General features: G+C 45.6%; 2 protein-coding genes across 5 annotated transcripts in view; one reads left to right on the top strand and one right to left on the bottom strand.

The window, feature by feature from the left end:
* The window catches only part of LOC308068497 (TGF-beta receptor type-2-like), a 310,921-nt gene that overhangs the window by 179,351 nt on the left and 117,230 nt on the right, over positions 1 to 14,340 (bottom strand). The gene's annotated exons all lie outside the window — the stretch shown is intronic.
* The window catches only part of SLC12A8 (solute carrier family 12 member 8), a 56,786-nt gene that overhangs the window by 32,932 nt on the left and 9,514 nt on the right, over positions 1 to 14,340 (top strand). For 3 of the 4 annotated variants that reach the window (XM_080399214.1, XM_080399215.1, XM_080399216.1), the window contains 4 exons: positions 366 to 479; positions 7,851 to 7,938; positions 9,420 to 9,507; positions 12,618 to 12,764. In XM_080399214.1, the coding sequence (XP_080255340.1) occupies positions 366 to 479; positions 7,851 to 7,938; positions 9,420 to 9,507; positions 12,618 to 12,764 (437 nt within the window). The remainder of the gene's footprint in view (positions 1 to 365; positions 480 to 7,850; positions 7,939 to 9,419; positions 9,508 to 12,617; positions 12,765 to 14,340) is intronic. The other variant, XM_080399217.1, reaches the window with a different exon arrangement.

Raw genomic sequence — 14,340 nt, 5'->3', positions numbered from 1 at the left:
TGGCTGCAGGCAGTTTTCCTCCGTGGGCAAGTTTTACGGGAAGGTGTCCTGCTTGCTCGCAGGCAGGACTCGGTACGACGTGTTCTGGCTTGGCAAGAGCTACCCAGCCTGGTGGTGCCTCTCACCGTGGTGGCCTGCACTGCTGCACCTTTCCCGGGCATGTGCACCCTCGTAACAGCACTGCCCTCTTCTCAGCCTTCTCCCCCACCAAATAAATTGGCGTTCATCCTTCCCAAGTATCCCTGGAAACAGCCACTGCTGTTGCATGCGCTTAGAGGACGGGTGGCCGCCAAGAGCAGGCGGGAGGGTCTCCTGCAGTCCCTGTGGTTTCTGAGGTTCTCCTCTCACCCTCCGTGTCATTGCAGAGCATGGCTTTGTCGGCTACTCTGAAGAGCTTATGTTCAACAACACGCTGCCGGACTACAGCCAGGGGGAGTCCTTCTTCACTGTTTTTGGAGTGTTTTTCCCAGCTGCCACAGGTACCGTTAAGTTTTTTCCTCCCTCTTTCCCTCCCGACCCACAGCCACATCCTGGAGATGAGCAGAAGCCGGTGGGGTTCCTCTGGGCTGCTACGCGGGGCGAGCGGGACCATACTTGGCTGCAGCAGATTCAGGCAGCCAATTCAAAATGTTCAAGCGTTCCTCCAGCGTCGCAAACTTTGCGCATTCTTGTCCTGCTCACTTGAACATGCTCTTCTGTCTCTCTGTGGTCAGAAAATGCTGGTCAAGTCTATGGGCTGACGTGGTGGTGTAAATACTTCCCTGCCAAGGATGAGGCTCAGGCACTGTTCTTGGCCAGTGCTGTCAGGCCACGAGGTGTCAAGCCTTTTTAAAAGGGCTGGTCATGATTTATCTTATTAGCTAAGCCTTATGGCTTGGTTGCACTGGGAGGGTGGGAAGAAGACAAGGAGGGCTTTCCCTCCATCCTCACCACGGGCAGGTGACTGAGCTGAGCTGATGCCATCGCTCTTGATGCTGACCCACCGCGCTCTGTATAGTCTCACAGATACATCTTGGCATGTCAGCAGAGCTCACTTTTATGAGCTTAATTGGATGCTTTCACGTTATGTATTCCCTTTAATTACCAGGAAGATCCATGTCACCTTCCTAAAGCTGGCAATCTCCAGTGGGAAAGAAATAGCGATCAACTGGAGTTACAATACCTTCTGTTGATGCTGGGGTTTTTAAGCTATAAAAAGTACTGATTATAAGCAGTTTCCATAGCGATGAATCCTTGGATTACAGAATGAATTTTCAGAGGATTAACTCTAAGTAACTCGCTGGAAGTTGTTCTCAGATTTGCTGTGGTACCGGCAGACAAACTGAAGGGTTTTGTGAAACAGATGGGACTGGAGGAACGGTCTGGTAGCAGAGGGTGTCACTTTGTCAGGTGCACCTAGTGCAGGCCTTCAAATTTACCTTTGAAATCCTCTCTCCCAGCTTATCAGGCTGGCTATTGCCTCCGTGCAGACTTCCTCTTGGAAAACTCACCTGCCTGAACTATCGGTACCATGGAGAAGTTGGCTTTTGCTCTCTTTTTTTGTCATTTCTGTCTGGCCCAAGCACCCCCGCCAGCCAAAGAAGGAGACCTTCCTCGTGAGCCCTGCCTCTGATGCAGGAAAGCATTTATTTCCAGCTCCCTGCTTATAGAAGAAGGAATAGTTATGACACAGCTGTGCAGAAACGTACCGTGATTAGCCACATTAAATGGTTCTTCATCACTGCTAATGCTTGGCTGCTAGGAAGAATGCCAAAGCTAATAGATATAATATATTTAAAGCCCTGACAGCCTGTTGCTTTGTTAGTTAGCAGCAGTAATACCAGTAGTAATGTTAAATATTCTCTGAAAATACAGTTTGGGCTGATGTATAATTACTTTGGTTGCTGCACAGCTTTTTCATGTGTTCTTTTTAATTGCGTGGTTATTTACAGGATTTAAATTACTCCTTTGGAGTAGCAGTGCCAGTGGTACCATATAGCATCATGATTGCTCCTGTTATTGCTGTTTGTACCACTGTGGAGTTCAGGAGCCTCATAAAGCATAGGGTTGTGTTCGTTGCTCTCCGTGGAAGAACTTGTGATCTGATTAAGAAATTTTTCGGATGGGAGTCAAGGCTTCTCTGCTGCAGATGACAAATGGGGAGCCCAGAGAAACTTCAGAAGTGGGAGTAAAGCTCACATCTCCTCAGGCTGGAGCAATGAATGGGAGCTGGTTCCCCCCCGCCCCACCTGCCACCTGCTGGCTTAGCCTGCCTCCTCCCCGATGATGGGGTGTGATGTTCAGGCTGCAGAGGCGACCCCGGGTTTCTTGGGGTCCCGCATGCTGGAGCAGAGCTGCTTCCCACCACATTGTGGGGGCTGCCTGGATACAGCCCGAGCCTGCCAGCAGGACAGGCAGTCTGTGAGATTGGAGATGACATTTCAGGGATGGGTTTGGCCATGACATTAGTAGCGGGCTGGAGAGATGCGATAGGGTTGCCAGCACCCCTGATGCAGGGCAGGTAGCGTGATGCAGATTGTGGGTGAGTGCCAGTGTCAGCACCTCCATGTGAGGAGGAGTAACAGGGACATGTGAACATCACTCCCAGGTTGTCACCTCCTGCTCCTGCCCAGCACCGTCCCCAGGTGGTACCCGCCTCTGCTGGAAGCCCCGCAGTGACCCGGCCAAAGTGCTGGAGGCAAAATCCTTTGTGTTAAGATGTAACAGAAATTTGGGGACAGTTTCAGCGAAACAGTATGTTGTTTAGTTTTGAGGGGTTATTTCAAAGCAGTCTGAAACATTTCTTTGACCCAAAGCAGTGTTCTGTTTATCTTTAATTATTAAATGTTGTGTTTACTCTTTTTTAATTTTTAGCATATGCTAGTTTACAATCTAAGATGCTGTTTTGATAAAGTTTTCTAAAGAAATGTTTAGGAAATTGTGAAATGATGTTTGGGTCTTTCTGAGATGAAATATTCTTCTTTGAAGTGAAACTATTTTGATCTCTTCAGGATAAGCTCTTTCCCTCTGAAATGGTTATCTGAACTGGTTTAAGTTTGGTCTCTGGGATGTACTGGAAAGTGGTTTTAAGTTACCCATTTCCACCAGAAATGGCAGTGAAAAGGAAACTTCAGAAATACAGGCTAGTAGCTGTAAAAGCAAAGACCCTTGCTGGGATGGAACGGGCAGGAGGAGCAGCCAGGTGTCAGCTTCAGGTGGAGGTGATGGGGGGTTCATCCCAGCCTTCCGTAGACTGGTAATGACATGTTGGCTCCTACAAGCACCCTCTTTGGATCGTTTTGCTCCAGGATGGGTTGTTTTCTCTGTTTCTCTGTATTTTATTTGTAGGACTCCAGCAACAAGAGTGAAGTTATCCTGGTTTTACGGTTGAGCAGTGGTAAGCAGAGGCTGGTCCATTTTATTTCCTGGGTAATAGCTGCTTAAACCATTTCAGCTGGATGTGCAGTGCAGCTGGCTTTATTCCTGCAAGTTTGTCATTTAATGATAGAGGAATAGCTGGATGATCTAAAATATACATCTAGAGCTGGCCTAAATGGGAGTGCATGGGCTTGGAAGACTCAGATTTGCTGGCTTCAATCAGACAGACTAACATACTCACTGTGGAAGATGTGAACATACCCCTAGAGAAACTCTGTGCGTTAACCAAACGTTTTTCTGTGTGTTTATAAATACTGTCTTAATGCACGTGTTTTGCTGCTGTGCTGTGATATATAAACACCCGTCTATCCATCTAGCCAGGGCTTTGCACGGGGAAGGAGTCTTGGGAGCTGCCTGCCCACACTCAGCTCCTAGCAGCAACCACACAACCGTCAATGCATGTTTTTAAATGAAGTTAAACGTCGTATCTGTTGTGCAGAGAATGTTTTTCTTTTTCTACTGAATCCCCGAGGTTTTCTGTCTAATGAAAGAAGTGTGTTGTCATGTGATACAAGAAAGTAAGACGGCGTTTCAAGTGGTGTTAGTGGAAAATATCATTGCACTGAAACCAGTTCTGAAATAAACCGTATTTGGCACTTGCAAAATGACAGCACGTAGATTTAGAAGTTTTGGTCTAAGTTATCAGATGATGTAAACTGGCACAACTCCATTGGAGTCTATGGAGAGGTGCCAGCTTACATCAGTGGAGAATTTGGCCCTTTTAAAAAATTAGCTACAATTCTTATCTAAGATTTTCCATTCTTCATCTCTTGAGTGAAGAAAAAAACCCATTTTATATTTTACAGTGAATTCACTGGAAAATGCAATGGGTGTTTGCAAGCAGTCATATCTGCAGCTACAAGGCGTAGCTGGTGAAGTTAGAAGCCTGAGCTGGTGGAACTGATGGTTGTGTCTAATGTACAGTGTAGGTGGTCCCCTCATGCACGTATCCACTGCCTGGATGATGCCCAGGACCAGATTACGCTGGGAATAGCAGCAATGTACAGACTGTCTCAGCCATAATTTCCTGGCTGAGTTGACCATGTTTTCATGCTTCCTTGTCCAGAAGCTTTGTCATTATCTGCTGCTCTCTGAGATAATAGCCAGTGTGGAAAATCCAGCCTGCTATCTCATTGAAACAGAGAGGTGGATAATTTTCTCCGTGGACAATCTGCAGATACGATTGCTTGAGTTCAGAAGGGACTGGCCGTTTCCCTAGGGACAGGTCTCTATCTGGAGGAAGGAACGTCTCAACTTCTCTACGTTGTTGAATTTTATAATGCAAGTGTAGAGATTTTCTTCTGTTGAGTAGCTAAAGTCTCTGGAAAGGCTATTTATGGCTACTAGCAAGTCAGACCAGCTCTCTGGCAGGGGGCAACCGAGGCTTATGGATGGTGGGGATTGTTTAGTTTTTTTCTGAAAATTAATCAGGTTGTTCTTTCATTGAAAAGCGGGGTGCTTAGACTGCTGCTCACAAAAGACCTTCTCAGCAGTGCTTTTTGGCAGCTGTCATCCTGTGTGGAAAATTACTTTTTGGATGGTGGTGGGGAGGTGGCTTTGGCATTGTCCATACTTCTGTACTACTAGATTGTCAGTACTTCTGTGCTAGCCAGGTCAGAGGCATAGCTGTGGCATGGAGGAGGAGGCGTTGGCCTGAGTGACTGAGAATATCTGCGTTGGTTCCCTCTGTGGTGCCCTTGGCCTTTGGCAGTGGAAGCCATGAGACTCTGGTGACCTCCTAGGGGTCCTGGCAGAAGGTAGTGGTGTGCACTGGCCTTGGTCTGACCCCTAGCTGCTGCCGGGCAAGAGGTCAGTCATCCATCTCAAGGTCCTGTTTATGTGGGCTCTGACAGGTCATCTGGCTGCTCCTGAGTACGCCTGGGTCCGTGGGAGGGAGGCAGTGAGGTGGCCTGGGCCCTGAAGTCATCGCTGTGCTGATGACTCACGTGTCTTCGACTTTTTTCATATTCAGTCCAAAAACCGCCGTTTTGGTGTTTCCCCAGTGCTTTGCTGAGGCAGGAGTTTGGATGAGGAAGAGGTGAGTCAAGCTCAAGCTTTAGTTTTAGCTTTAGATTTAAAGGTGGTGCCAGATGTTTGGGAAGTTTGGCCAAGAGGCACATGAGATTAACAGCTGTCCTTCTGACAATAGTTTGCTCCCTTTGGAAGAAAAATTCAGAGTATTCTCAGCTTTCTGCTTTGCCCCTGAATTGCAAAGTAGCATATCACTGAAGAATGCTTCACAGAGACTTCATTTAGTATGATGTCTGCGACCATTTCCATGGACTTCTGCCTTTTCTAACTTTTCTCAGCTCCAGATAAGCCTGTTGTGTAGCTGTTTAAAAGGAGCAGTGCTTGAACAGTGCTTGGAAGCTTTATCTGGGGAAAAGCGCACCCGTTGACGGGCTTTTAGCAGTGCTGTTCAGAAGTATGTCCACAGAATAGTCTTCCAGGAGAAAATTAAGAACTCATTTTGATTTGTAATGTTTTCGGTATGGTGTCAAGGATTCAAATCTGGTCTGAATCTGGAAGACAGCTCTTCCAGGAGCTGAGGAATGCCAGGAGCCCGTGGGGACCAGGCAGCGCTGTCGGGTCTCTGGCTCCGTGATGTAGGAGGAGGACAGGAAAAGATGGCTGCTGAGTGGAATGATCAAGGGGGAAAAATAAGATCATCGAGGAAAAAAATATTAATAATAAATAAATAACCCCCTGGATGCTTAGCTGATGTGCTTGGCAACATGTGAGTGCCTCGTGCTCATTAACAGGCTATCCGCATGGCAGCACAGTGAGGAGGGAAGTGTTAAGATGCCCACTGAGCAGATGGGGAGATGGAGCTATGAAGATGCACAGTAAAGCCTGGGACAGAGCAGGGGGATGAGTCCCTGTTCCTTGATTAGCAACCCAACTGTTTTTCCCTGCTGGCAGTCCATCGGTGGCTATGCAAGGTCTGTAGGGAAGGCATCCATCTGGCTGAGCTGGCTTCATCCCCTTTACTCCGGGGCTTGTCCCACAGCTCCTGTCTGTCCTTTGTCTTGGGAGAAAACCCTCCCAAACAGTAATCAGTGCTTGAGCTTTAAGATGCAATGAGTTATTGCTGATTTAGAGCTGTAGACACTCAGATTTGCGGCCTCAGAAGCTGCCTTAGTCATTCTTGTACCCTCTGAAAATGAGGAATGACTGCTGGATTTGGCAGCTGAGTGGCAGACCGATGCACGGCCGGTCCCCTGCTGCCGGGGCTGGCAGATGTTGTGAGCACCGCGGTATTGGCATCCTCCTTCTCATTGTTCTGTGGTGATCTCACCCTGGCTCCCAGGGACCATCCCAGGAGCACTGCTGGCCCACACGTCCTTATGAAGATGTTAGTCTGACATCTGAGGGGTGGGACAGTGATGGGCAGCAGTTAGTATCTTAACGAGGCTCTTCTGTCTTGCCTTCAAATTGTCCAAATTCTCATCAGGTTTCTAAATCACAGATTTTTTTAAAAAAAATTTATTTATTTATAGCAGGTATCTGAAGCCTTCTAGGGCAAGTTTTGGGATAATGTGACAAGAGAAGTTGTGATTTTTTGCGAAGTCTGGTATGACTCCTCCTTCAGCTATGGGCAAAGCCTTTTAATCAGTTTTTACCTTGGGCTCCTAGCCTCTATGTGGAGCCTCTAATCCTTTGCTCCATCCTGTTTCCCTTGCTTGCATCTTTAGATGGTAATTTTTTAAGCTAAGGAGTGTCCCTGATTGTATGATACCCTGTACTCTGGCCTAAAATAACAGTTCAGTACTTTAGTCTTACTACGTGTTTTCTACGTGACTTTGGGACAATCACTTGCCCTCTCACCGCTTCTGTTTTCCTATCTGCAAAGTAGAGATAATGCCTCCTGCCAAAGCAGATCCCTTGGCTGGAAGGTGCCACCTACGTGCTGAGCGCTGTTATTCCCTCTGCTAAATGTGCATGTGATTGTCATCAAACACGGTCAGGCCAGGCGGTTTTGTAACAGTGGTTGTCCCCCATGAATGCAGGGACCTGTAATGGATCTGGTCTGGGGGGGTAGTACCACCTGCTGAATGCGCTGCTGTGATGAACGGTGGCGTTTTTCTTCTCAACAATCGGACAGCACTGTCTTCTGTGAGGTTTGCATTAAGATAAGATGGGTTTTGTTCAGATTTCTGCTTCCTCCCCTCCCCAGCATTGTTCAGACTGGACAAAGGGTGCTTTGTAGACATGTTAGTAGTGGCTTGCTTTTATTAAAGGCATGAGCAGTTTCTTACCAAGCAATCGATGTGAGCCAGTATGTGTGTGTGGCAGTGCATTGAGGTGATATAGTTACTGTTCCGAAACAATCAATTAACTGATTGATTAGATTATATTACGTATTGTAATGTGTATTATATATGCTGTAACTTAGATTGGCTCTAAATTGCATTTATGTCTACAAAATACAGGTGTGATGGCTGGCTTCAATATGAGTGGAGATCTCCAGAAACCTGCTACCAACATCCCCCTGGGGTCTCTGGCCGCTGTTGGCACCTCGTAAGTCATAGACTGGGGAAGATTTACTCTTTGGAGTCTGCCCTGGATGTGACCAATCCATTCCATATTCCCATCAACCTTTTATTACTCAGCCATCTGGAAAATGAAAGTCTGGCTTTTGTTCAAATTATCATCCATTACCACCACCTACTCTGGGTGGGTTAGAAAAGAGGTTCATTAATGTGGATGTGATCAGTCCTTCCTCCGCCGGGTGGGATGTGTGCTGGTGCTGGGGCGGCTGTGCTGCTGCAGCCTGGCTGTCCCAGAGCAGGACGCAAATCTCTCGAAGGCTTGGGGTTTTGTCACTTATTGCTGTTGATCTCAAAGTGCTTTCTTCTTCTATGTAAATAGAAAAAAAATACAAAAAACCTCCATAATTTTTATGATTGGGAAAATGGGGCCAAGACATATGAGATTACCTACCTGCCTGCAAGACCAGGGGAACACAGGAGCCCTGCATCCCCAAGTAGTCCATTCCCCTGGGAAACGCTGCTTTCCAGTAGTAAAATACTGTTACATATTTAAAAAAACCCCAACACCTCAGTAGGTTTTTCTGCCTGCTTTTGTTGCCACCTAAATTGTTTTTGAAATGATTACTTTTAATTGAGTACCAAGATTCAGACAGAAAGGAAGGATCTTCACAATTTAGAAGGACTCCTGCTGAAATTGGTGCTTGTTTTAAGTGAGGGGATCCCACAGGACACAGAAGTACCACAGATGGGTGGACTGTGGTCATTCACATCTCTGCTGCCTGGGCTTTGCAGACAGACTAGCTTATGCTTCCACCTGAGTGCTGGAAAGGCCAGAGACAGCAGAGGAGGATCATGACTGAGGTTGTGGAACAAGCTGGCTGTGGCGTTTCATGTTGCTGCCAGGTCAGAGTACCTGTGTGCCTGCAGAGTCATAGAATCGTAGAATAGATTGGGCTAGCAGGGACCTTTAGGGCCATCTAGTCCAACCCCCCCTGCAATGAGCAGGGACACCTTCAACTGCATCAGATTGCTCAGAGCCCCATCCAACCTGACCTTGATTGTTCCCAGGGATGGGACATCTACTATCACTTTGGTCAGTCTGTGCCAGTGTTTGTCCACCCTCACTGTAGAACATTTCTTCCTTATATCTAGGCTGAAATCTACCCTCTTTTAGTCAAAACCCTTTACCTCTTGTCCTATTGCTGCAGGCCCTACTAAAAAGCTTGTCTCCAGGACTGGGCTGTTCCCCCCATGCACACATCAAGAGTGCAGGTAGCTTCCCCACAGGGGTGCTGTGCCATCGGCTGTCCCTGGCACCTTGGAGTGGGGAACGAAGTGGACCGCTGTTAAATTTAGCCCTGAGGCTAAATCATGCAGGAACAGCCCCTGCAGAGTGATTGAAGAGCCGACTTGTGGGTACTTGACCGTCTCCTGGCTTTGCTAACGGGCAGAATCCTCAATGGTCTTGTCTTGCTGGAAAAAAAATATGTTTATTTTTATTGTTTGCAGGTGGTTTCTGTATATGGTCTTTGTTTTTTTGCTGGGAGCCATTTGTACCCGTCAGTCGCTCCGCTATGACTTCATGATAGCAGAGAAGGTAATTTGTTCAAATAGTTCAGCGTTGTTTTATATAATGGTGCTTTCGGGTTGCCATCTGCCTTACTGAATGCTTGAATTTTTCCGAAAGCCTAAGGAATTTGGGTACACATCCCTCATTGAAATTCAGGGGGATTTCCCAGTGCACAATTGATTTGAATAGCCTTGCATTCACCAGCATGTCCAGTAATGCTGAATCTTGGCATAATCACCTGGCAATAGCTTTAAGAGCTGAAATATGCTAATGTGGTCTAATGATAAATGCTGTATTTTATTCAATGTATTCTTTCTTCTTGCTGAAAGCTTATACCAAATTGAAATCTCTAAAGAACCCCAGTGCTTATCTTTACTAAGTCAAGCGAAGCTTACATTTCCATATCTAGCAGGCTGTAATTGCAGGGCGAGCAATAGGATTATTAAACTCAAGACATTCCACATGGGTGTATATACACGAGGGAGGTTTGTAGTGTTACAGGCAATGAACCTTATCACTGCAGGCCTTTGAAGAAAGAGTAAAAGATTCTGGTGTGCCATTGTCTTACTTTAAATGGGATGTGTAAGGGCAAATTTTTTATTATTTAGCATTATCCAAAATCATAGGTTCACCATATTTGACGCTACTTCTTGTGATGAATTTAAAATTGAGATGTTTGTCATTTATTTGATTTGTAACATGGTTTTAATCTAAAATATAAGTTTGAAACTCTGGCTTTCTAAGTAATTGTAGCTCTAGACTTCCTTCAGCCCCCAAAATAAACCAGTTATTGGTGGGGCTTCCTGCTAAGGTAAAAAAATCATCTCTGTTTCAGGGGGAAAAAGAATGAGCCTGCCTTCTTTAAGGCAGTGTCTCTGTGTGTCAGTGAGTTAGTGGGCAAAAAGTCCAGTAACTAAAAGGATCAGCTTGAAATGAATCAGCTGAAGAAAAAGAGATCATTGAAGCTGTGTTTTAACTTCAAAACCCTTGGGGTGAGGAAACGAAAAATCTTCCAGTGAAGACTGTAAGGATATTTAATGATGTTAAATTTAAAAAAACAAATAGACAAATAAACCCCCCCAAAAAAGGAAATTCAGTTTTCTTTTCCCTAGTATGGAACAAAACAATTTTTGTGGAGTCCCAATGTTCATGTTGCTGATTTGAGTTATTACGAGCTGCTTTAGATTTTAATGACTTTGGAGAGGGAGGGGGGGGAGAGATCATTACACACCCAAACTCTCCCTTCTGTCACTCACAGGTGAGTGAGTGCTTGGGTGCTTCTCTCACTTACAATACTTGTTTGGCTTTGTAAACATAAAAATGAGATTCAGTCATTTCAGTTCTAATGAGCTCGAAGTGCCAATTTCTTATAAAGTGTTCACACTCTTCGTGCTCAAAACCCCCAGCAAACCCTTTCATCAGCCTCTGTAAAAAGGACTCTTCCCCTCTAACCCTGATCTGAATGTCAAGTAGTGCATTTAAATGCAAGCATTTTTGGCAGCTAAAATAATATATGATGTCTGGCACAACTGTTTGTTGCTTCCAAGTATTTCTCAGAGCAGGGCAGGGTTAGAGGAGGGGGAAGATTTGCCATCGAGCGTCTGTCTGTTGGTTTAATGGAAGCTGGTATCTGCTCATCTTTGCCTCAAGTTTCTTTTGTCCCACAAGATAAAATTCACAAAGCCAAGTGGATTTTCATGGGGAGAAGAAAAGTTGTGGTGGGAAGTTTGTACAGTTCTGGACGATGACATTAATTTTACATGCCTTCCCCAAACAGCAAGCGTTTTATGGCTTGTTACCCAGTCTCCTTTTTGCTGCGTGCAGATTTCATAGATGAGGAAAAGGCATATGTAGCTTGAATCATCCTTAGCCATGCGCGTTTTTGTAGTTCCTTCTAATAAAGCATGTGCCACCTAGCTTCACCAGGGGCAGAAGCTGGGAGGACCCATGTTCATTTAGACCTTATTTTCCATGAGAGGAGGGGTGGGACGCAGGGACCCGCATTCAGTGACATCTGCCACCAGCGTCTGTCTGCACCACCAGCAGCTCGCTTCAGTGGAACATGGGCAGGATGGATCTGGACCAAAACCAGGGGGTTTCTCCCCGCCTGGCCTTTGTGTTGATGTTGCCCACCGTGCCTTGCCTTCCTCTGTGCCTGGCTGCTGGCTGTCAGACCTGTGTGGTCCCGCAGGACTTGGGGACAGCTCAGGTGCCCCATGACCTTAGTCTTCTTGGCTGTGTCTGACGTCGTTACACCACAGTACCAGGAGCAGTCCCGTTTCAAAGCTTTCTTGCACAGTGTCCATGTTGTGGGATATGGTGTATTTGGGTGGGTTTTTTTAGATAAGCTGCCTGTACTTGCAGCTTTTGACAGTGGGGACCTGCGCAGGGAGACCCCAGTGCTCGCTTCTGTGGGATAGACCGTGAGCTGCCCTCCTGTCCCTCCACGCCTGTGGCAGATGCTCCCCGTGCAAAAGGGTGCTCACTGGAAACCAGTAATAAACCCAGCCTTGCTAGCAGTATGGCTTTAAGGATTTTTTTGAAGTTTCATGTTGGCCAAAGGAAATTCTTTTCTCATTGAAGACAGGAAAATAAGGTCATTCTATTATATCCTTCGGAGCATATTTTTTGAGATGCCATTTGTTTAAGTGGCAATTTTAATTTGGTTTTACTGTGGGTTTTCTTTCAGGATTGGTTTTCCCCTCTGGGACACAGGGATTTGTCTTCCTGTTTTGGATGATTGGAAGCCTGGGCAGCTTTTCCTGTATGATGTGCTCTGTATATAAGTGATCCCTCCTGAAATAAACTCACTTCCAGTCACTTAAGGGGAATCTAATAGCTGCTGCTTTGCTGCAATTGCTCTAAGGGACAAAGAATTTCTTGGATATGAGCTTGTCAAATGGCTCTGTTGGTACAGGATGTTCAGTATTAAATTACTTTAATGGGATAATTTTCCTGTATTAATTGCTTGCACTTTATGCCACAGAGCAGTTAAATTGTGCTTTCCCAGGGCTCGCTCTGTTCATTTAGCAATGTTACAAAATATATGTGATCTCTTAAAATACATGTATTTAATACTGCTCAGGCATCTTTAAAGAACAATATAATCAACTTTGCATTCTCTCTGCTTCCTCCAGGTATCCTTGGTGGGTTTCTTGTTTTTGCTAGGGCTGTACATCTCATCCCTGGCTTCCTGCATGGGAGGGCTATATGGAGCACCCAGGATCCTACAGTGCATCGCCCAGGAGAATGTGATCCCCATGCTCGCCTTTCTTGGACGTGGGGTTAGTCATGCTTTCTCTGACACTGCTGTCAAACCTTCACCTGAAGGAAAACTGGTGATTTAAGAAGCCAGGATTTCTATGTGTCTGTAGGGTAAGATGAGAAGTGTATGAAATGCAGGGAGGGGAAGACTTGGGGTCGGATACCCTATGCACAGTCAGAAAAGCTGGGAAATGGGTGGTTTTATGAAAAAAAAAACAAGAGTCCAGCTGCCTGTGGTCCTTCCCCTGCCTGTCCCCTGTACTGCACCGCCTCTGCCCTGAGCCCTCCTGTGGGGCTCAGCACCACGCAGGAGCAGCCCTGCTTCACCCCGGCATCCCACTCACCCACCCCTTTGCCCTGACCTGGGACTGTCTGTCCTGCCCCTGCGCACAGACAGTCCTTCCTGGGATGCTGTTGGTCCCCTCCCTCCCTTGGACCTGCTTCTTTGAGATGTTCTCTGTAAAAGAGCCACTTATAACTTTGCCTGTTTTTTTTTTTTTGGGGGGGGGGTTGTGTTTTTTTTGCAAACGCCTTACCTACGCTGGTGCCTTTTTTTTTTTCCTCCTTCTTTGCTGCATGTTTTCTTTAATCTGCTCCTATCCTCTTTGGTAACCTCATAGCTGAGTACATGACTAGTCGTGGTGCTGTGGGTTCGGTCTGTGTGCACTGGAGGAGAGTACACTTCTCTGTAAGATAAGGTGCCTTCTGGACACTATAAAATAAAAACAAAGATTTGAAAGGTTAAGTTAGTGGGCTGCTAATCTTTAGATATACTTTGAAACAAGTATTGCTTTGAGTATGACAAGGGGCTTTGTCCTTGTCCTCACAAATAATCCTTATTCACATGAGTTGTTCTACTGAGATCAAAGTACCAGTCACTAAGGACTTCGTAGTCTTGAGCTATATGTTCAGAGCAAACTATTTGTAATGGGTTTCTCTTCTTGTAAATAGAGAGAAAATAATTCCATCACTGTCAGTATCCTACAGTACCTAGCTGTATCAGGTGGCTGGAAAAACCTTACAACGTTTTGCTTCTTCAGAGCAGCTTGTAAATACAGAAAAATATTTTACAATATTGGTATTTATGAATGTTTTAAAATATTTAAACATTTTATAAGTATGGTAATTTTCTATCCTTTATTTTATGTTTCTCAAAGTAAAAGTCAAGTCATATTAATAGCAAGAATAATAATAAAAAGTAATAAATATAGGGGAAACAGGAACAATAACGACAGCAAAAACTTCCAGCTCCTGAAAGGGAGTTGTCAGGTGATCCTAGGACAAGCTGTTCTCCCCTTGGCAACCCTTGTGAAATTCTCAGTGATTTAACAAAGTTGACTGTAAAGCTGATCCCCTCACCTCTCTGAGAATTTTCTGTCTTTGTGTCAGATTTTCTGTTCTGAACTCTGTCCGGGCAGAGTGCCATGATGGGAAGGGCTCAAAAAGAGGTGAGATGTCAAAGGGAGATCACTTTTCTTCCTTCCTTCTCTCTGCCACCTTTGAAAATTGTCTAGATTTGGTTTATGGGGAGTTAATAGATTTAGTTTGCCTTTACCAATCTGTTCCACATCAGTTCTTTTCTGTGGCTGAGGGAAG

This window comes from Falco punctatus (assembly GCF_963210335.1).
Source record: "Falco punctatus genome assembly, chromosome: 8".
NCBI classification, from domain to species: Eukaryota; Metazoa; Chordata; class Aves; order Falconiformes; family Falconidae; genus Falco; species Falco punctatus.
This window is presented reverse-complemented; position numbering and strand designations above follow the sequence as displayed.